The following is a 21,720-nucleotide window of genomic DNA, read 5'->3' on the forward strand; positions in this document are numbered from 1 at the left end:
TGCCATCATCAGCATGACAAAGCAGCAGCATGCGCTAAGCGGCCCCACCCCACCCGTGCTGGACCTGCTGTGCAGTGGGCACCGTGCTGCCACCGGATACCGTGCTGGCTGAGCTTCACTGAGCTTCACAGTCTTTCCAGCCATCACAGCCCTGCTCTGGCTCTGCCACATATTTGGCCTCCTCTGCGATCCCTCGCTCCGAGGTGGAGGTTCCTGCTCCTGCCCCTGCACTGGCTGCAATCCTGGGCCCATAGTCTGTGGGGTTAGGCTCAGTGAGGTTGTTGTGACAGACCACGGTCTTTAACCCTTGGTAGCCACATCAGTGTCGTACTATGAGGACATTTTCTGAGCTGGGCCAAGTGGAAGGATGCACGGGCGTTTTGGCCGCTATGAAATTTCTAAACTTGCTCAAAGTCAGCATGCACAGGGTATCATGATGTCCTCATGCCATTTCTGAACCCGTTCATGTAGAGGCCACACTCGTATGTTGGCCCCCGCGCCGTTACCACACCTGGCCATGAAGGGACGGATGGACCTAATGGCATTTCTGAGCTCAGTCAGATGTGAGGTATATGCCATGTTGGTTCAGTGTCATTTCTAAGCCCCAGTTCTATGGGGGTTGTACAGGGCATTTTAGCTTCCATGCCATTTAAATCCAGCCATATCAGAGGGTGTGTGGGCATGGTGTACCCAACACCATGTCTGATCCTGGTCATCTGAGGGGCATATAGGCATGTGAACTCTGTGTCTTTTCAGAGATCAGTTATATGTGAGTGTGTGTGAGCTTATTAGCCTCATGCTGTTTTCAAGCATGGTCAAGTACTGGGGTATACGGGCATGCTGGAGCCTATGCAGCTTCTGAACCCATCATACAATGGGTTTTCTGGCCATGTTGGCTTCTATTCCATATCTGAGCCTGGTCATATGGGAGAGGGTGTGGGTATATAGGCACCCAACCATTTTGTAGTGGGGGGATATATGGGTATATGCCATTGTGATCCCTGTCATAAGGGGAGAGCTATGGGCATTTTGGCCCCAATGTCATTTTCTATCCCAATCACATGGAGGGTACATATGTTGATCTCCATGCCATTCCCAAACCTGGTTATGTGTGGGGCTGTTCAAGCTTGCTGGCCCCATGACATTTCTGAGACTGGAGCATGTTGGCCCCTGCATAATTTCTGAGCCTGGTCATACATGTAGGGTATATGATTATGTTGATCCCCAGCCCATTCATATGAGCATGTTAGCCCCCATGACATTCCCAAGCCCAGCCATACAAGGGGACATATGGGCATGTTGGTTCCTGTGTCATTTCAGGGCCCAGACCATGTAGCAGCAGTGGCACTCAACACGTGTGTGAACAGGCATGTGCAGGCCTGCAGGCAGCAGCATGGGAACAGGTGTGCCCAGACCCCAGTTGGTGGCACTGGGACAGGACCAATGTGCAAACATGTGTCTCAGGATACCACAGGCCCGGGAATAGGTGTGCCCATGTCACCATATGGTGGTGCTGGAACATGGCATGCATGCTCCCAGATGTGCCCCGGCTGCTGATTGGAGGCCCTGGTGCACAGTAGGGGTGCTAACAGGTGTGCCCAGACTGTCACTTGTCAGAATGGGACATGGCATGTGTGCAAATACGTATGTCAAAGCCAGCACATTGCAGTCCTGGGGCATGGTATGTGTGTGAGCATTGAAGATAGTGAGAATGTGTCACCGAGTGTCCCCAGCCTGTAAGCAACATGACATTCTCTTTCTCAGAATACTCATCCCAAGGAACAGCGTCCATGTTGTCACAGTAGGAGGCCACTCAGGCATGTGCTAAGTTCTTAGTCAACAGACTACATTGACTGCCAAACACGGATGTGAGTGCTTAGGTGATCCTAATGTGGCTTTCCAGTCACCTGCTAATGCCAGGAGACAGCCCTGTCCCCACTGAAGCCCGGTTGAAGTTCAAAGTCCTAGTTAAAGTGAACGGTATTTTGTGGCACTAAATTTTGCAGTGTTAAGCCGGGTGTTGGTGGCACACGCCTTTAATTCCAGCATTTGTGAGGCAGAAGCAGGTGGATCTCTGTGAGTTCAAGGCCAGTCTGGTCTACAGAGTGAGTTCCAGGACAGGATCCAAAGCCATACAGAGAAACCCTGTCTTGAAAAACCAATAAATAAATAAATAAATAAATAAATAAATAAATAAATAAATTTGCAGGGTTTTGTTACATGATTGTATCAGCTACTTGTTCGTTGGGGTGACAGACACAGACAGAAGCATCCTAAGGGAGGAAGCATTTATTGAATGCATGGGTGACAGGAGATGGCTGGTCACACTGTGTACACAGTCAGGAAGCAGAGGGGGCAAATGCTGTTGCTCAGCTCACTTTGAGGAAGCAGGAAGGATCCAGAAGCTGGCAGGAGCACTCTTGGGACTCACGAGCAAACCCTGTGAACTCCTCGGGAAGATCTTCTGCGGCTGGAGGGTCCCGAGGGTCCCTCCCCCCTCCACGCCTCTACCAGTCCCTGGCAAGCTCACCTGACACCAGCATTGTTTCTCTCTGTGGGTTCTAGCCTCCATCGTGTCTGTTTATGGGTATGTATGTGTTTGTGGGTATGTATGCATCACTTAGAATTTAAATGCCATTGTGTTAGAAACACCCAAGCAATAGTTCCAAATGTGACATCTATTCTCACCGGAATCGAGTTTGTCACGGGGACTGCGATAGCCTGGAGGACCCTAGGCTACTTCTCTTACTGTGCTGAGTCTCAATCATGGCCTTCCTCTACTTCATGGTGCAACGTGGCTGCTGGGGCTCTTGCCACCACGCCAGCAGTGCACACGGCTAAAGAAAGAAAACAGGCAAAGAGGAGCACACACCGTTCCCAAAGTCACATCCCATAAATTGTTGTGTGGCTTATTGGATGAGCTCGAATCATCTAGCTGGACCTAGCTGGAAGGGATGCTTGAAATCAGAAGTCTGAGGAGGAAGATCAGCAGTCCTGGAAGGCAGCGAGCTGTCCTTGTCATATCGCACACCTGGAGTGGAAGCTTCCAGATGTGATGCCTGGCGATTGGACCCTGTGTTCCCCTTCTTGGCCCTGCCTCCAGCTTCGGCCCCTGCTGCTGTTCCCTTTGGAGCAGCGTAGGGAGCAGGTGCACATGTCCCCTGGTGTCTCGAGCAGGGACAGGATCATTTTGATGATGAGGGCGAGCCAGGCCATCCCAAAGAGGATCCACAGGGACACGATGTTCTTGTACCACACAGGGTACTTCCGAGAGGGGTCCATACCTGGGAAAAGGCAAGGCCAGAGGATGTGGGGGCCGGAAACTGGAGGCCTGAGTGATGGGTGAGGTGAGTGGAGAGCAGGAAGCCCACATACTTGACCTTCCCAGTCTGTGGCTGCCAGACTGAGATTCAGGAAGCCCCTTGGATTCACTGGTATCTTATGCCTGGAAATGAATCTTTTCTAGAAAGTGCTGTCCCCAGGCTACCATTGCGGCCACCCGAGAGCCTGCTGTAGAGGCAGGTGACTGGCTGAACCCACCTTGCCTGGTGAATCGAAATCTCTGGGATGCCTCATAGGCTACAGTTTTGCAAGCTCCCAGGAGAGGCATGCTTACTCCATTTCCCGTGTTTAGCTTTTCTTTTGTGTTTATGAAAAATAGCTTTAAGATTTATTTCTATGTGTATAGATGCTTTGCCTACATGTATGTCTATGTACTGTGTGCGTGTCTGGTACCTGGGAAGGTCAGAAGAGAGTGTCCCATTCCTTGGAACTGGAGTTACAGATGGTTGTGAGCCATCATGTGGGTGCTGGGAACTGAACCTGTGACCTCTGCAAGAGCAGCCAGTGCTCTTCACCTCTGAGCCATCTCTCCAGTCCGTTTAGTTACTTGTGAGACAGGCCCTCATGTAGTCCTGTTTGGCTGTGAACTTCGGATCCTCCCCGTCTCCACCTCCTGAATGCTGGGATTGTAGGTACGTGCCACCACACCCAGTTTTGTAGTGCTGGGATTGCGCCCAGGGCCTCAGGCATGGAAGCAAGTGCTTCCCCTGTGCACAGCCCTACCCCACCCGCTTCCCTATTGGCTAGGTGGGAAGGGAGCAAGCTGTGGGCGCCAGGGACTTTAGAAGGACATACGCAGCAGCTGAAGATGCATCCCACCTCAGTTCCTAGCGGCTGTGATGGATTGCCACCTGAGCACCCACACCTGTGACAAGGGAAGACAGGCCGGCACCCCACCACCTGGCTTTAGAAACCGCCTGCTTACTTTCTCCCTCATGCCTTTCTCTGTCGTTGCCATCTTCCCCTGTTTCTCAGGACCCTCATACCCGCCATCCCCTCAGCTTCCCTGCTCATTTCCAGCGGCTCTTGACGGTCCTTTTCCACCCGTCTTTATATGTTTGCTCAGATGTCCCTCCTTGGAGAGCAGCCTGGCTCCCCTGCCATGCTCTTGAAGCCGAGTGTCTTTGCTGGGAGCTGCTCTCTTGGCTAACTGTCTCTTAGCCTAGAGCCTCAGGGTGCGGAGCTCTCCCAAGACCTGGAGCTATCTATTCCTTGTGGCTTGCCCTGGATACCCTGACATACTGGGTCAGTGGAGGCTGAGGAAAGGGAACTTTAGCTGACTCCGGTCATGGGAGTGTTTCTCCTCTGTCTGCTTCCCAGGGACCTCACAGTGCTGATCTCACAGCCTTTCTTGTCTTGGACCATCCTCCATCCCGTCCTGCTGGCCCCACATCAGGCCTGGCCTGTGTCACAGGCTCTGGCTCACAACCCACATTAAGCTGACAGAGTTATGAGACAGACAATTTGATTCCTCTGTGGTACCGAATGAGATCAGTGGAGCGTTTACTCCTGTGTACAGAGGCCAGGAGGCCCTTTCTCCCCTTGATTTAATTTTTGGCACAAGAGTTGGTAGCTGGCACAGGGTTCCACCGAACAGTTAATGCAATTGTGGCTGGGGTTTGGGTGACTCTGGCTACCAGCTGTACCATAACATCCCACGACAGGTGTGTGTGTGTGTGTGTGTGTGTGTGTGTGTGTGTGTGTGTGCGCCTGTGTGTATGTATGTGTGTTTAGGGGACCAGCATCTCTGTCAAGAAAGCAGTTGGTCCATCCCTAAAGGTCTGTGAGAGATGAGATTGGGGGAAGAGGTGTGGAGATTTTCAGAACAAGTATGGTTGGCCTTAGGCACCTCCCTGCCCTTCTCCACGCAGCCAGAGGCCGTCCTTGCAGATGAAGGAGCCAGGGGCTCTGTGTGTGCAGAGGTAATGAGCAGCTTCGAGGACCACAGCACACAGATGCTCTCCCGCCAGCCCTTCTGCCATCCAGGACTTTGGACTGGGCTCAGGGCAGGGAGCTTTAGAGCAAGAGGTGGAGCAGGCTGTCCTGCCTGCTCACAGAGTAGCTTCCTGGGCAGAGACCCATGTGGCAACCTCACTCGGATAGTCACGGGCTAGGCCGTGCCTCTGCCCTTCCTGGAGGCTGGCTGATGCTTTTCCTCCCATTTCCAACGTGCCCATGTCTAGGGAATGCTGCCTAGTTGGAGAACTAGCTTGTTTTTGAGGCAGGATCTTCTGATGTAGACCTGTCTTTGAATTTACAATCCTCCTGCCTCCGTCCTCTCAAACACTGGGGTGGTGGGGTGAACCACACACCTGTGTTTAGTTGTATAATTTGAATTCTATCCTAAGACTGTAGGAAACCCTGAAGGTTTTCAAAGAAGCTAGCCAAGCTCTGAAGTGCCAAGGGGATCAGAGTGGAGAGCACAGCACCCTCGGAGCCTCGTCGTGCTGTGTGGATGGGAACGCTCCAGGGCTGTGCCGTGCCAAACCTGTGAGCTTCCTGTGACAGCCCAGGGCTGATGGGGGAAGCGGGTGGGAAGAGCGCTGCTGGCTGTAGCTCACCTCAGACACATGTGCCCACTGTCAGGGTGGCATAGGCATCTGACCCATTTGGAAGAATCTACCCAAGTCACTTCTTCCTGAGCCCCAGGCTGGGGAAGACCAGGCTGGGATAGCAAGAGCCCAGATATGAGACCCTCCCTTAAGACAGAGACCTTGAACTCAGAGGCCAGAAAGCAGCAGTGATGGGCCCCCAACAAGCCCCAAGGGTTCTAGATTAGCTGAATTGTGGGAACAAACAGATTAGAAGTTGTATCTGGCTGAGCTGTCTCGGGCAAATAAATGGCTTGGCCTCTCTGAATTTCAGTTTCCCTTTTGATAAAATGGGGGTGACACCCACTCTGGCCTACAGGCTGAGTGAGTGGCTTGTCAGCTTGTCAGAGGCTTGTCTACCCTTCAGAAGTGGGGAGCGGGGCAAGCCGATGGACCCACACCCGAGGATCCAATCATTCCTCCCAGCCAGTTCTGTCTTAACTGCCTGTGGTCCCCAGTCTGGAGGACAGTGATGGGAGATGTCATTCTGTATATATGTTTCTCACACTGGTTAATGAATAAAGCACTGTTGGCCAATAGGAAAGCAAAATAGGTGGGACTAGGAGACAAGGAGGAAAGAGAAAGTAGTAAGGAAGAGTCAAGATGGAGAGTCTGGAGAGAGCAGAACCGCCAGCCGCCTCTCCCTGGTAAGATAAGAGCACGTGGAAATAATAGAAATGGGTTAATAATTAAGACAGAGCTAGCCGATAAGAAACTAGTAACTGGCCAACAGCATTATATCAAATACAACATCTCTGCATTATTTGGGGCTGGCGCAAGGCCAGCGGTGCGCGTAAAACCCTACTCGTTACAGGAGAGTGAGCATATATAGGCTGGGAAGGACTAGGAGAGCGGCTCCATCTATGTAGCCATGAAGTCACCATCCATGCTGGGTGAAAACTTTCCAGTGCAAATACTTTAGGCTCACCATGGTCCTGCCTGTGACCCCTCATATATGCTCAATAAATGCAAGGATTCCCCCAGGGAAAACTTGAGTGCAAGCAAACTTTGATTTGACATTGGGACTTTAGCAAGAGTGGAGAGAAACGTTTAGTCCCCTAGCCCCCACCCCAGGAGAAATTTTCATGACAGGCTGCCTCCTCATCCCAGGACCATGACCTACTGGAGGGTGTGGTGTCCCCAAGGCTTCCCTGGGTAGCCACTGTCCGTCCATTGCCAAGTCCTCCCATTTGCCCCCAGTCTGAGTTTCCTGCCTGGTTTCTCGCCTGGGCAAGTGGGTGGGGATGGACTAATGGAGAAGTCAGGACAGTCGAAAGGCTGAACGTCCCTCCAAGGCACCCATGGAGCCCATAGCTGTGGAGGGACAGCTCCACACTGGCAGGAAGGCTCCGAGAGATCATAACCCACCATGCTGGGAAGGGATAGAGCTTACTTGGGTTACAAGCTATCCCTTGGGCCTACCAACCCACCCATGTGAGACACCAGTCACCTGCAGTGCCTTCCCGGGCTGCCTGGGAGGTCCTGGGCTCACTAATCCCCGGGCCACTCACCAATCACATAGTCGCCGAAGCCCACTGTGCTGAGCGTGATGAAGGCAAAGTAGAAGCTCTCCATGTAGCTCCAGCCTTCCATGTGGGCGAAGAGAAGTGGAGGCAGCAACAGGAAGAGCAGGAGGCCGGAGAGGAGCGCGGCGGAGCCTGCCAGCCACGGTGCCCTTGCTGGGTCCTGAAGCACATAGCAACAAGGCTCTGTGGCTCTGTCCTGGGCAGCAACAAGGGGATGCCCCATGCCCACCTCGCCAGCTTCGTGTATACCCCCCATTTTCTTCCAGAAGCATCTGTGGCTTTGACTCCTCCCAACTTCTCATGCCAACCACAGACACTCATGATCACCGTTCTGGCCCGTGCTCCCACAGGCTTACCGGAACCTCCCGCATTCTCCGGGTCCGGCCCCTTCTGGTTCCGCACCCCATTCCCACCACAGTCCCCCATCAGGAATGGCCAGGTTCCTGGCCACTGCCTCACCTGCCAGCTGCCCCCCAGCCGTTGGACACATCGGTGCACCCCTCGCTGCATAAGGTGGCCCAGCCGGTTGAGCACCACCAGATTGAGCGGGATTCCCATGAGAGCAAAGAGTATGCAGAAGAGACGGGCAGCCATGGTCTCCGGGCTCAGGTTGCCGTAGCCTGTTGCAGGAGGGAGGGGTTTTTAAGGAGACCTTTCCCCCAGCTCTGGGCATGGCCACCTCCGGGTTCTGCTCTTGCACTGGAAGTGGCAGCTGTGCCTACCCAGCTCGGATGATGGGGCATTAGCTCACTGTTGGCCTGTGGAGATCTTGTTCCTTCTGGTTCCACTTCTTGGGCTCTGATCCCTGCAAGGTTGACCTAGGCAAAGGCCATGACCTTTCTGTGCCTGCTTTCTTGACCTTAAGACGGCCACTGGCAGTGTAGTGACAGGCCACAGTGGGGACATACTGTGTGGGAATGTGAACCCCTGAGCATCGATTGGGTAGCAGGCTGAGTAAATGGACGGATGAATCATGATGGAAGGTTGCTGTGTGTGTCTGGCCTGAGAACCTCAGAAGTCTCTTTCTCGGGGTCTTCCGTTCCCTTTCCACTCATGTTTTAGTTTGTGTTAAAACAAGGTTTTGTGTTGCCCAGGCCTCAAGCTTTTTATGTAACCTTGAACTCCTGATCCTCCTGCCTCCGCCTCTCAAGTGCTGAGTTCACAGAGTGATGGCCAGAGTAAGATCGGTGTTAGGGAGGTGTGTGTTTGTGTGTGTGTATGTGTGTGTGTGTGTATGTGTGTGTTTGTGTGTGTGTGTATGTGTGTGTATGTGTATATGGTGTGTGTTTGTGTGTGTGTGTGGTGTATGGTGTGTGTGTATGTGTGTGTGTGGTGTATGTGTGTGTATGTGTGTGTGTGTGTGTGTGTGTATGTGTGTGTATGTGTGTGGTGTGTGTGGTGTGTATAGTGTGTGTGGTGTGTGTGTATGGTGTATATGTGTGTATATGTGTGTGTATGGTGTGTGTTTGTGTGTGTGTGGTGTGTGTGTGGTGTGTGTGTGGTGTGTGTGGTGTATAGTGTGTGTGTTTGTGTGTGTGTGGTGTGTATGTGTGTGTGGTGTGTGTGTGGTGTATAGTGTGTGTGTGTGGTGTGTGTAGTGTGTGTGGTGTGTGTGTATGGTGTATATGTGTGTGTATGTGTGTGTGGTGTGTGTATGGTGTGTGTGTATGGTGTGTGTGGTGTGTGTGTATATGGTGTATGTGTGTGTATGTGTGTGCACAAGTGGGCTGGGAAGAAATGTCAAAGACCAAGAAGAGGGAAGGCGGAGCCTGAGTCTTCAGTGGTGTGAGCCTGCCACCTAGTGGTAAGTCATGGGTCACGCAAGTGATGCTGAGGGCAAGGACATTAGGGCATTCCCTGGGACCTAAGGCTTTCTGTCCCCACTGTTTCCACACCACAGCCATAGGTGCTGTCAAGGTGTTTCCACCTCAGCTTGGCCCTGGAGGATAGTGACAGGGACTGAGGGGTGCTGGTGGGCCGGGAACGTCTGTAAGACCCGGTTGGGTGACCAAAATCCTTCATGGAAGCAGTCCCCAAACTCGAGTATGTGTACAGTTCAGTTCCCTTGATGTCTGATGACATGCCAACCAAGGCTGTGGGCCCTAGGGCACGAGAGGCTGCTTGCAGGAGGGTGGGGGTGTGCTTGCAGACACAGGGTCACCGCTTTACAGGGTGACACCTCAGGGTGAGGCCGACTCCCGAGCCCCACCAGTTTGTCCCCATGCTGCCCTTACCGATGGTAGTGATGGTGGACACAGAAAAGAAGAAAGAGCCCACAAACTCCCAGCGCCCCATGCTGGTGGCATTGTCCAGGAGATGGGTCCCGTCTTTGTATGCTCGGATGATGTCCTGGGGAGATGCTACAGTGACCAACAGGATCTTGGGAGAGGGGACTGTGCCCCTGCACCCCAAGGCACCCTCACACCCATGCCTACAGCCACACCTACACCCACACTCCTGTACAGGCCTCCTGCTGTATGGACAGGTTCTCCAAAGTGATCCACTGCCTCCAGAAGAGAGGAGGAAGTTCCCATGACAGCAGCCACAACCCCTCCCCCAAGTTAAATCCCACAGTGTCAGCTGCTGAGGAGAGGGGGCTTCAGCAGAGCTGCCTACAAGCTGTGAGGTATCACTCCTGTCGGGCGGAGGCTTCAGCCAAGCAGCTGCCTCTGTGTCACCCACACCCCTGTTAGTAACCCCAGCAGACTCCCTGGCCACCCAGCGAGAAGTGGGAGAAGCTGTGTCACTGAGCAGTCACTGGTGTCCCGTCTGCTTTGAAGAGACTTTTTCATGTGTCCCCAGAGAAACCTCACACGATATACCCCCCTTTATTACAAGTTCATCTGGGACAAGGAAGCATTGCTTCTTCTAAGTAAGGGCTCCCCAGAGGCAGAGATCATGGGGACAACCCCCTCTCCTCCTTATCCTAGAGCCAAGTCAGGGTGGGTTCTAGGCTAGCCCTCAGGTATAGCTAACTACTCATCTGCTGCCTAGCTCAGTCCTCATCTGGCAGGAAACAATAGGCAGATGTTGCCAGATGACAGACGTGACCTCAGCCTTCAGCGGGACAGAGCTGAGTTAACTCTGATATGGGGCCATCGTGACAGTTATAGAGGTATGAAAGAGGTGGTGTGGGAGGTTCTCAGTTTCCCCACACCCCAGTTTGCTCATCTGTAAAATGGGACACTAACAGTGGTGAACGGTTGCCATCTTCTTAGGGATATCACACCGTGGGCCTCCTCTGAGGGTCTTCCCACTGAGAAGGCTTTAGGGAGACAGGGCAGTAGGAGCAGATGCTGGGAGCTCACACCGTCTTGGACGTAAAATCATGGGATTCTCAGAAACATCCACATACTAGGATTACAGAAAAGCAGCCTCTGGGTGATAAGCTTACAGCCTCCGTTCTTGGCGGTGCAGCATTGCGTTTAAAGTGAACCTCTCTAACCGGAGCCAGGGTCCATCTCCTCCGTGGGATGGTAGTATCGGCTAGGGAGGCATGTGACACAGGGGCTGGGCAAGGGAAGGGCTGCAACAGGAGCATTGCCGGCGATGGTCAGACAGTCCCTAGCTAGCTGCACTAATGACCACTCCTGTCCTACCCCAACATTTTTCTCTTCCCGCAGGGGAGCTAGCTGCAGCTTAGGGTTTCGGGGGCACAGGTCCTGCCCGTCTCTGTAACGGGACCACTGCAAGAGAGAGAGGGTAGCCACTGGGGCACGTGGCTATCTCTGTCCCTGCACTCTTGGCAGAGGGATGTGGAGTAGACTAGTAATGCAAACAGCGATTTGCTCCGCTGCGAGCCCCCCACCCCACCCCACCCCGTGGCGCACGGTGGCCAGGATGCGCTATCCATTGGATGAGCCATCTCCTGCCTCCGTGTCCTGCATCCTCATCGTCTGAGGGGCCTCTGGCTGGGTGACCTCTGATCTTCATCCACCCCTTGCATCCCTGCCTGCATACAGGTGGAAGGTGTCTGTCTGCTCTTAATGTCCAAATACTTAAGTAAAGTGATCTCAGCTCTGGGTCCAGCCCAGGTCCCCTAACTCTCTTCTCCCTCTGCCCAGAGCACATTTTAGCACTGTTTCACCCACAGGCTCAGGCTGAGCCCTTTCTCCTAAGTTCCCATGCGCCCGCGAGGCAACGTTCCTCCGGAATCTGGCCACGCCCCTAAGGTATTTGCCCCTCCCCTGTCCTTTGAAAGACTAGGTGTGGCCTTCCATCCTTGGCCCTTTGTTCAGTAAGCCCCACACAAGGCTGACCTTTCTTGCTTGTTCGGACAGCCTTGTAGCTTGTGACCCAGGGAAGTGCTCGTCTGCTCCTCTGTGTTCCTATGGCTGTGTTCTGGACCGGCCTTCCTACAGGGATAGTCTCACTTCCTTAAAGATGGAGCCAGAGCCCCCTCCTCCCTAGCCCCCAGTCCAGCCCATCCCCCATGGTTACCCAACCCCAATCGCACAACCCTGTTTTTCCCAAGCCTGTCTATTCCAACTCTCTAACACATTACTGTCCCAACTGTCCCGGGAGGAGCCAGAGTAAGCTTCCTCCCTCCTTCATCCCTGCTGTGAGCTTCCGCCCCTGGCGATCGATCCTCTCCTACCCTCCCCCGTCCCTGCCACCCCCGTTTCCCAGGCTGGCTCCCTAACCCGTATCAGCAGGTCCAGCGCTGGGCCATCCAGACACGTGAAGTTCTGTAGTAGCTCCCACTTGTCGCGCTGAAAGATGCGGCTGGAGTTCCGGGCCGCACGACCTTCCAGTACCCAGAACACTCCGGTGCCCAGCACCAAGTAAGCCAGGTAGGAGACCAGGAGGAGCCCCGTGGCGGGTACCCGACAGCTCCGGGCCTCAGGAGATAGCAGTCCGCACATGGTGGAGAGGTCAGAACCCAAGAGCGCTCTGATGGGCAGGAACCGGGACTGGGCAGGAAAGACCAGGAGGGGCCCTTCTCTGAGCAAACTCCCGCGGGTGGCCTGTTTCCCTCGGAAGAGTGCTGCAGGGTGCAAAGGCCCGGCCCACCCTCGAGGATCCTGTCCCAGGTACAAAAGGATAACTCGCCAGAGAGTTGGAGTGCCCACCTCAACATCAAGGGAAAGGGAAAGGCAGCCAGGTAGCCGCAGGTGAGGGGAGAGAAGGGCAGAGACTCCTACCAGCTTCCCCCCCCCCCCCCCAGTGCTCCGTTCTGTGGGAAAGACTCCAGCAAACAGCAGTGTGGAAGAGAGACTTCCAAAGCTATTGTCACAGGCTCCTGCCTAGGTTGTGAGGCCAGGGACTTCCTCCAAGTGCCTGCTGTGGGCAATGCTACTCTAGGTGCCCCTCAGCAGATGCACTCAAACGAGCGGGGAGGGTGTGGCTTATCTAGTATGTGGGGGGCAAGAACTTGCCCCAGGCCCACCCTGCTGGTCTGGAGGCGGTCTCTGGGTCCCCATTCACTGGAGCAGAAGCAGTAGCCAGCATGGATAGAGCTCATGAAAGGCTTCGAATTTCAGTCCTTTCCTGAATGGCAGCAATTCCCTGGGGCAGAAGGGGGGGTGTCCTTCAACAATGTGGATACTTCCCTCAACCTCCTGGACCCCTGCCCCTAAATCTGCAAATGCACAGAGGCTTAGAAACCTCCTTGCAACTGGGGAGAGAAGTTCAATAAAGAGCTAGCCAGCTCCTAACCCTTTAAGAGTGGCAATGGGGCAGACAGGGCCAGCCAGCCTCACCTCCCTTCTGGCAGAAGGACCAGGTGGGGATGGAGAGGCTGGTCCCATGGGCGCCTAGGTCCCAGGACACTTGTTCTGCAAAGCTCCTGGAGTCTGCTGTCCCTTCAGCTTCTCAAGGGGAATAATAAGGGCCACAAACTCCCTGGGGGTCATTTTTAGGAAAGTGTTGGGACACCCAGAAGATGCCCCAAGCCTCTTCAGGGAAGCCTTGTGACCCAGGAGAGCACGAGAGTGCTCACAGGCAGTCTTTGGGCTCAGGGTTCAGCAGCTGTGACCCTCTGAGGGTTGTGTCCCCGTGGGCACTGAAAGCATCCCTGGGCGCGCGCGCGCGCGCGCGTGCGTGCGTGTGTGTGTGTGTGTGTGTGTGTGTGTGTGTAGCTCCCACCTGCAGTCACCGCCCTGAACCCTCATTCCCTCCAGGTTCCCTCCAGCCACTCAAGGCTCTTGGGGCTGCCTCTCCACAAGTCTGGGGCAAAAGTAGGAACAATTAGTGTCACATCTCCAGACCTGGTACGGGCCTGGCACAAGGGGGCGGGGCTTGTTAGTGCCTAGAATGTATGTAGCAACCAACAAAAACCAACTCCGCCTTTGTTTGCAGCCTAAGGACTCCTGCTGGCATGCGAAGGTGACAATGCGTTTTTCTGGGTCCTCTTTGGGGACCAGAGAAAGGAGCTCTGAGGCCGGTATGCAAACACCCACCCATGTAAGCCTTTGGTTTTTGTCTCCGCATCTCCCCTAAAATGCTCTGTAAGCACACCCGTGTCCATTCTCTTGGAGAAATACCCACCACCTTCTCTAGGAAGTGTGTAGGCTGGACAGGAAGGGCAGGGAATGGCATGGGCTGGCCTGGGAGAGGCAGGATGGGTGTTGGAACACTTGGGTATCATGCAGAGATGGGGATTTCACCTAGGCTCCCAGGATGACCTGGCCTGGGGTGGGGGAAGTGGTCAGGAGGGGAGGGGCTAACAAGATGCTTCTGTGTGCTTAATAAGTCTCTTAAATAACACCATCCCGCGTGACAGAAGGGAGCATGAAATCTCGGAGTGGCCAAGGCTGACTGAGGTGTGTGCTCTAATGGGTGGAGAGCCAGGAACCTAAGGAGGTGGTGTGGAGATGCTTTTGGTGACAGGGAATGACACACATACACACGTTAGTTAGGACAAGATGAGGTTGATGCTGGATACTTCCAGAAGTATCTGCTGGGAAAAGTGGGGTCTGGGGCTTCCCTGCTTTGGGGCCTGTGGTGGGAGCCTGAGGGCTTTCCTGAGCATCCTAGGATCCAGCCACTTTGCTCTCTGGCGCCCTCTAGTGAGCATAGCCCACGCCAGCAGAAGAAATTACATCAGGGGCCCAAGAGAGGCTGTGTGTGCACATGTGGTGTGTTGTTTGTGTGTGCTGTGCAGTGCTGTGTGTTACATGGGTGTGTATGCTTTTGTGGGTCTGTGTTTTGTGTTTCTAGGGCAGGAGCCTTGGTAGGTTCAAGACTGAGCCTTCATGAGGAACGGGCAGGGCTCCCTCTCCTCAACTCTGGCCTCTCCTCTTCCTCTAGCTGGAAACTTGTCCCAGGGCAATATCAGCTCCCTCTTGTTACCTGCGGTGCTCCAAAGGAGGGGGAGTCATGGGAAGTATGGCTGCTACTCCTGCCTCTCTTCCTGCGGGAGCTGATTCTCAGCTGCTGGGTGGAGGCTCCCCTGACCCTCACTTGGGCAGGAACTAACCACTTAAAGCTTTGGCTTCCTCTTTCCCACACACCCAGAGAGCTGAGCCAGGCATTCCAGAGTACGTCCCGTCCCTGGAGACCTCCCCACTCTTGGGGACAGTGTTTCCCCAGGCCTCTGACTATCCCTCTGCACCTCTGGGTCCTCTGTCCTGTGGAGAAGGGGCTCTGGCATCTCTGAGGGCTCTGAGTGTGGGTGAGTGGCCACACGTGGCTACGGCATCTTTGCCTCTGAGAGTCCAATGGTGAAGGAGAGAGGCGGGAATGTTTGGACACTACACTCAGCACCGTTTATGGTACAGTGTGTGAGCTCCCCAGGAACTGGGTGCCCCGACCCTAGAACTTGTGTGTCAGGGACCGAGGACTTTGCTAGTGAGTCCCTGGCCCTACACACTGGCCGCTTTGGGCTGCAGTCAGACCTAGATCCTTGTCTTTGGTTGCAGAACCAGTTTGAGCCTGGCCATGGTCTGCCCAGTGCTCCTGCCTGGCTCCACCTTCAGCCCAGGATGGAGATGGTTCAGGGTGTGCCCGGCTCTGGCTCAGTCCTGGAATGTTTGGGTGCCTGGAGGCAGAGCATCATGGCCTAACAATAAAGGGTTTTCTGAAACGGAACTAATAGGAGGAAAGGAGAGCGTAGCAGGTTGCGTAGCCAGTGAGGCTGACCCAGGCGGGAGGGAATAACACTCCGGGCAGATGGGCAGATAGAGCTTAATGAGGAGTTTGTTTAGAAAGGGGAGTGAGGGGGAAGGGAAGAGACTTAGAGGAACGGAAGAGGAGAGAGAGGGGAGAGGAGAAGACGGGGTAGCTGGTGGCCGACTGAAAGCAGGAGAGAGAGCGAGCAAAAGAGAGACCCCACTCACTCGGGACCCCCCACCCCTTCTCCAACCTCTTATTCCTATAACTGTAACTAAAGAACAACAGCCCCCTAATAGCTGACTCCTGGATTTTATTATTAAGGCCAATAATCTTGCTGCATGGCTAGCTTCCTTATACATTCCAGGATCATTTTCTCGGGAAGGTACCACCCACAGTGGTACATCAATTAGAAATCAAGAAAACGCTCCACAGATATGCCCTTAGGCCAACCCGAGGAAGGCAGTTCCTCAGTTGAAGTTCATTCTTCCCAAGTGTGTCAAGATGACAACCAAGATTAGCCGTGACGCCACCCCTTGTACGGCACACGAGCCAGCATCTCATGTGCAGAAGGGCTTTCATGTAGAAAGATGTGGTCGGATGGAAGGATGTCCACTGTGCCCTGTCCACTAAAGCTGAACCCGCCTTGGAGAGCTGATGGGTGTGGCAGAGTTCTGATAGAGCGCACTACAGACCACTGGTTCTCATCTCCTTTCTAGTCACTGTAGTTTTAACTCTGGCAGGGGATATGCCTTCCCCTCAGACCTTAATGGATCAGTGGGTGGTATTTTTTTCCATACAATAGATTTCCCCCTCTTTCAATTCCTCCCAGGTCCTCTCCACCTGCCTATCTGCCCAACTGTTTGCTTGCATTTCGGACTTTTCCAACCTTTCTGCCTCCTCTTCCACACAGACCCCTCAGTCTTGAGGGGAGGGATTTGATGGAGATATCCCATTCAGAACTCAGTGCTGTAGTCAGGCAGTGGTGGTACACACTTTTAATCCCAGAACTCAAAAGCCAGAGGTGAATGGATCTCTATGAGTTCGAGGCCAGTCTGATCTACAAAGAGAGTTCCAGGACAGTCAGGACTACATGGAGAAATCCTGTCTTGAAAAATCAAAGCCACCAACAACAGAAGAATAGAGTGTTCCAAAGTCCTCCATCATTGCACACTGGGTCTCTGTGTTAATCCCCATCTAGGGTAAGAAGCAGTTTTTCTGTTGAGGATTCAGCAAGGCATTGATCTATATGTATAGCAGGATGTCATTGGGAGTTATTTTAATGCTCTGCTCCATTAGCAGAATAATAGCAGAAGGTTTTCTCCTATAACTGATCAGGTCTCAGGTTGTTGGACAATTTAACAGTCAGTGTCAAGAATGGGTTCCATTTCATGGAATGGGCTTTAAATCCAATCAAAACATTTGTGCCACTATTGCTCTAGTATCTAGCAGGCATGTACTGTTGTAGCTCTGTGTTTATAGCTGGGTAATACTGATAGTTACTTTTCTCTGGTAGCATGCAGACTACTTTCCAGCACCATGAACAGTAGTCAGTAGGGGTGAAGCTTCTAGTTGACCAGCCTGACATCTCCTTGTTCAAGCATTGACTTCAGCAATAGGGCCCTATCATCAGGTTGTGGTGAGTAATATGTGCACAGCCTTGAAATAGCCTGTGATGTTTGGAGGTTTTCACTGGCTGGCAATTGCAATTGTCTCTCCTGAAGTTCAGTGTCTTATACTGTCTGTTATCTGGGATCTAAAAGCCATTGGTTTGTGTATGCTGCTAGTTTTACCATGTACAGTGGAGTAAATTGGGTTTTGTTATGCTTCATGGCTGTAAGCAGCAGACACAATGAACCCTAAATGTCGTTGTCAGTAAGCATAAAGGGGCAGAGTGAACCCTGAACTGTTATACACCATGTCAAAATTTTAATGTCTGTACCATCCAGCTATTGACATGAATAACACTATGGAACAAATTCCCTCTGGTTTATGGCAAGAAATGTTTGGTCTTGGAGTCACTGTGTCTGGGCTTGCTGTGATACGACTTAGTCTCCAGACTAGCTTGGTTTTGCTCTCTGTCTGTTGCAGGATATGGTCTTAAAAGACAGCAGCTATCAAGTACATCTCAAGATGTCACAGGAGTGAAAGAATTATTGTTGCAGTGTGTGTGTGTGTGTGTGTGTGTGTGTGTGTGTGTGTGTGTGTGTGTGGTGTGTGCATGGTATGTGGGGGCATGCATGCCACAGAGTGCATGTGGACATTAAAGGATTGTTGCAGGATATTTGATCATACTGTGAACCCAGGGGCTGCATTATTTACTGGAAAACCCTTCTAGCTGTCCTAGCACCTTTCATTTAAGAGCTTTCTGCTTGAATACTGTAAATAGGCTTAAATAAAATCAAGCTTAGATCAAGAGATGGAACAAGCAACCATTTGACAGCAAAAAAGTCATAGAATATAAGAGGAAGTCAGGAGGGTGGAGAGAGATACACACAGGAAGTAGAAGGGAGGGACAGTCAGTCAGAGGAGTTTTTGTTTGAATGGCGGAGGAGAAATCTCTCGCTCTGGGAAGATGGCTGCAGAGGAAGAGCTGAGTGCTTTCTCTGCATTTCTCAGCTAGCAAGATCTGGCTCCCGAGTCTTTATTAATAAAATGGAATGCTAGAGACTTAGTTAAAAGCAACCAAGGGTAACTTGTGGGAGTCAGTCCCTTCCTGTAGGTCCTGTGGATCAAACTCAGGCCATCAGGGTTGGTGGCAAGCGTCTTACTTGCTGAGCAATCTGAAATCTCCTTTTGCGGGATCTGTGAACACACTTTTCCTCCCAGCCCTCCTCCTGTGGAGAGGATGACAGGCAGCTGAATTCTATCCAGGACTGGGCCAGGGTCACTGACCAAGCTGCTCTCCAGGAAACATTTTAATTTCCATTTGGACTCAGACATTCCTTGTCCCTGATACACTGATGCTGGAGTGTCTTTTCAAAACATTCATCTCTTCCTCCCACATGCAGAAGCTCTTTGCGGGCAGGCACTGTGTGGTCCAGGGTGGGTCCACACCAAAGCCCCAACATCCACTGAGAGATTTAAGGTGAATTGTAAGGAGGCTCCCTCAAGATTGACTGCATTTCCATGCTGAAGAGCCTCCTGTTTGCAGTATGAGGTCTTACCTCATACTCCAGGTTTTACCAGGGGTGGGGAAGGGTGTGAAGAAGTGACCCCCACCCCATGGAGCTAAATCACTGAACCATAGGGAGATTCCAAGCCTGAGACACGGGTTTGGGCTCCAGCTCTGCCACTCATAAACAGAGGAAATGTTTAGTAAGATCTGACTCCGTGCTAGGGTCACAGGGATGACCTTGACAATAGGCTCTGGTTGTCACAACACTTTCCATCTTAAAGTCTGTGGCAGACCAAGAAATCAGCTGTGGAAGGGCAAGGCTGGCCTGCCCCATGCTTCTGGCTCCTAATGACACAAGCCAGGCTGTGACAAAGAACGCTACAGGCCTGCCTAGCTTCAAAGGGGAGTGAAAAAGCCAACAACATCCACCCAAACAAGTCCATCTGCTGTGTCATCTCCTTGTCACTCTCCAGGACCACGAGTTCTTGTATTTATGGGACACACACACCAGGAGCAGAAGGTATTTTATTTAGCTGTCATCATCTCTGAGCACCTACTCCTGCCCCTTACATGGGCTGGGAACACAACACGGGCCACTGCTGACTCTGTTCCTTCCCTTTCATGTCCACTTAGTCCAAGTCACACAGCCAGGTTGTGAAATGATGGGAGGGTCATGGGTAGCTCTGGTCTCCCTGTGGGGACAGGGGGTTTGGGCCTTAATTGTGTAGAATCCCACACAGCTTGGGGGGTGGGGGTAATGACTCAAAGTACTGATGCCTGCAGGATTCTGGGGAGCTTCCCACTAGTCTCTGTTTCTGTGCAGTCCTCAGACTGCGAGGATACATAGCTCCCTGGAGGCAGGACAAGTGGGTGATGGTGGAGTGCTTGGGCTGGGATACTGGCCCTTGAGGTACCCTGCATTCTACTGTGTTATCTGGGGCTCTGAAGTCCTGCCTAGCCTGCCATGGCCATTCCTGGGCTTCTGAGCCAGGAGTAGACTTGGGTGGTGGCTGGCAAATCGTTATAACTAACGGATTATCACCCTCCTGTGCTGCTCCGCCTGGGATGCCTCCTGCCTGCACGTTATGATGCTGTATTGCACAGTCGCTGGGATCCTCATAAATGTGACAGTGAGCAGCAACCCGGCCTTGCCCACCCTTCCAGCAGCTCAATCAGGACCACCCATCCTGAGCTCTCCCAGACACCATCCGCAAAGAAGCACAGCTCTCTTCCTCTGGCCTCAAATTTCCAGCTGCTCCCGGGTGGCTTTGTGTCATGTCTGTGGTCACCAGTGAGGGTCAGGGTCTTTATCTTGGCATCAGTCATTCTGTCTGCAGAACAGGGTGGGACCCTCATCAGAAAGTCAGTTGCTTCCCAGGCCTGAAAGAAGACAGGGTGCTGTTAGCTTGGGGAGGGGACTTTTCTCAGACCTGGCAGGCACCGGCACCGAGGGGAGGCTGGCCATACCCTCATCTGCAGGAAATACTTCCTTTGCTCTTTGCTAAGGAATCATCCCTCAACAGACCCACACTCATCCCAACCCCATGGTTTCCACTGGTGCCTACACACGCGCGCACATGCACACGCACACTTTAAAATGAGTCTGGAATCCACCGTAGGCATACAGCTTTAAGCCTGTGTTGAACAGGATACTTACATCAGTGCACACCAAGTGTGCGAGCATGGTATGAGTTCCTAGTTCACCTGCCTAAAGTGTGGATAATCAGTAGGTGCTGCTGGCAGCGGCACCAGTATTTACCCTCAGTGCACGAACTGGCTTTGGGGGCCCACTCCCTATGGAGGGCTGCTCTCTCAGCTTCGATCCGGGGAGGGCCTTGGTCCTCCCATATGATGTGACAGGCTTTGATGGTCCCTCATGGGAGGCCTCCCCTCTCTGAGGAGTGGATGCGGGGTGGGATGGGGGATGGAGGGCTAATGGGAGGACAGGAAGGAGAGGCACCTGGGATTGGTATGTAAAATAAGATTTGTTTTTAATTTAAATTAAAAATTAATTAAAACAAACAATAAGGTAGGTGTGAGAGGGACCGGCTGAGGCCTGTGGGGTGACGTGAGGAACACATTTGAAGACATTTCAGAGGGCAGGGAGGCGGCGGGCTGAGGCACTGGTAGGGCTGGTGAAGCTGAAGCTGCTGAGCCAGCTGGAAGTGGACCGTGGAGCTCGGCTGGGGTGACCCTGTCTGACTGTCTGTCTGTCTGTCTGTCTGTCTGTCTGTGCCCACTGGATGTGGGGGTAATAGGATAAAACAACATGGTCCCTTCCGCAGCCTGCAGGGCCAGCACTGTGTGTGAGGTCACAGCGTGTGTGAGGTCACAGTGTGTGTGTGAGGTCACAGCGTGTGTGAGGTCACATCGTGTGTGTGTGAGGTCACAAAGTGTGTGTGTGAGGTCACACTGTGTGTGTGTGTGAGGTCACAGCGTGTGTGTGAGGTCACAGTGTGTGAGTGTGAGGTCACAGTGTGTGTGTGTGTGTGTGAAGACACAGTGTGTGTGTGTGAGGTCACAATGTGTGTGTGAGGTCACAGTGTGTGTGTGTGTGTGTGAGGTCACAGTGTGTGAGGTCACAGTGTGTGAGGTCACAGCGTGTGTGTGAGGTCACAGCGTGTGTGTGAGGTCACAGCATGTGTGTGTGAGGTCACAGCATGTGTGTGTGAGGTCACAGCGTGTGTGTGTGAGGTCACAGCATGTGTGTGTGAGGTCACAGCGTGTGTGTGTGTGTGTGTGTGAAGACACAGTGTGTGTGTGTGAGGTCACAATGTCTGTATGTGAGGTCACAGCGTGTGTGAGGTCACAGCGTGTGTGAGGTCACAGCGTGTGTGTGTGAGGTCACACTGTGTGTGTGAGGTCACAGCGTGTGTGTGTGTGTGTGAGGTCACAGTGTGTGTGTGTGAGGTCACAGTGTGTGTGTGTGTGTGAGGTCACAGTGTGTGTGAGGTCACAGTGTGTGTGTGTGTGTGAGGTCACAGTGTGTGTGTGTGTGTGAGGTCACAGTGTGTGTGAGGTCACAGTGTGTGAGGTCACAGTTTGTGAGGTCACAGCGTGTGTGAGGTCACAGTGTGAGGTCACAGTGTGT

At 52.9% G+C, this 21,720-nt stretch overlaps 2 protein-coding genes across 2 annotated transcripts in view; both read right to left on the reverse strand.

Moving 5' to 3' along the window:
• Positions 1–2,974: 2,974 nt before the first annotated feature.
• Positions 2,975–12,324, reverse strand: Kcnk17 (potassium two pore domain channel subfamily K member 17). Its single transcript, XM_051204201.1, has 5 exons — positions 12,103–12,324; positions 9,694–9,808; positions 7,919–8,079; positions 7,445–7,619; positions 2,975–3,284 (listed from the first exon to the last, which is right to left on the reverse strand). Exons 1-5 carry the CDS (start codon positions 12,322–12,324, stop codon positions 3,019–3,021), a joined length of 939 nt encoding a protein of 312 aa, XP_051060158.1. The 3' UTR covers positions 2,975–3,018.
• A 6,816-nt stretch (positions 12,325–19,140) lies between these two features.
• LOC127236505 (kinesin-like protein KIF6) overlaps positions 19,141–21,720 on the reverse strand; it is a 76,209-nt gene continuing 73,629 nt past the window's right edge. Inside the window, exon 10 of the mRNA XM_051204193.1 lies at positions 19,141–20,009. Coding sequence (XP_051060150.1) covers positions 19,993–20,009 — 17 coding nt within the window. The 3' untranslated portion in view covers positions 19,141–19,992. The remainder of the gene's footprint in view (positions 20,010–21,720) is intronic.

Source organism: Phodopus roborovskii, unplaced genomic scaffold (assembly GCF_943737965.1).
Source record: "Phodopus roborovskii unplaced genomic scaffold, PHOROB, whole genome shotgun sequence".
Taxonomy (NCBI): Eukaryota; Metazoa; Chordata; class Mammalia; order Rodentia; family Cricetidae; genus Phodopus; species Phodopus roborovskii.

Coding starts and splice junctions, on each gene's coding strand:
- Kcnk17 (XM_051204201.1), bottom strand. CDS start 12,324: ATGTGCGGACTGCTATCTCCTGAGGCCCGGAGCTGTCGGGTACCCGCC. Junction 9,809..12,102: donor CGCTGGACCTGCTGATACGG/GTTAGGGAGCCA, acceptor GCATCTCCCCAG/GACATCATCCGAGCATACAA. Junction 3,285..7,444: donor CTTCGGCGACTATGTGATTG/GTGAGTGGCCCG, acceptor GCCTTTTCCCAG/GTATGGACCCCTCTCGGAAG.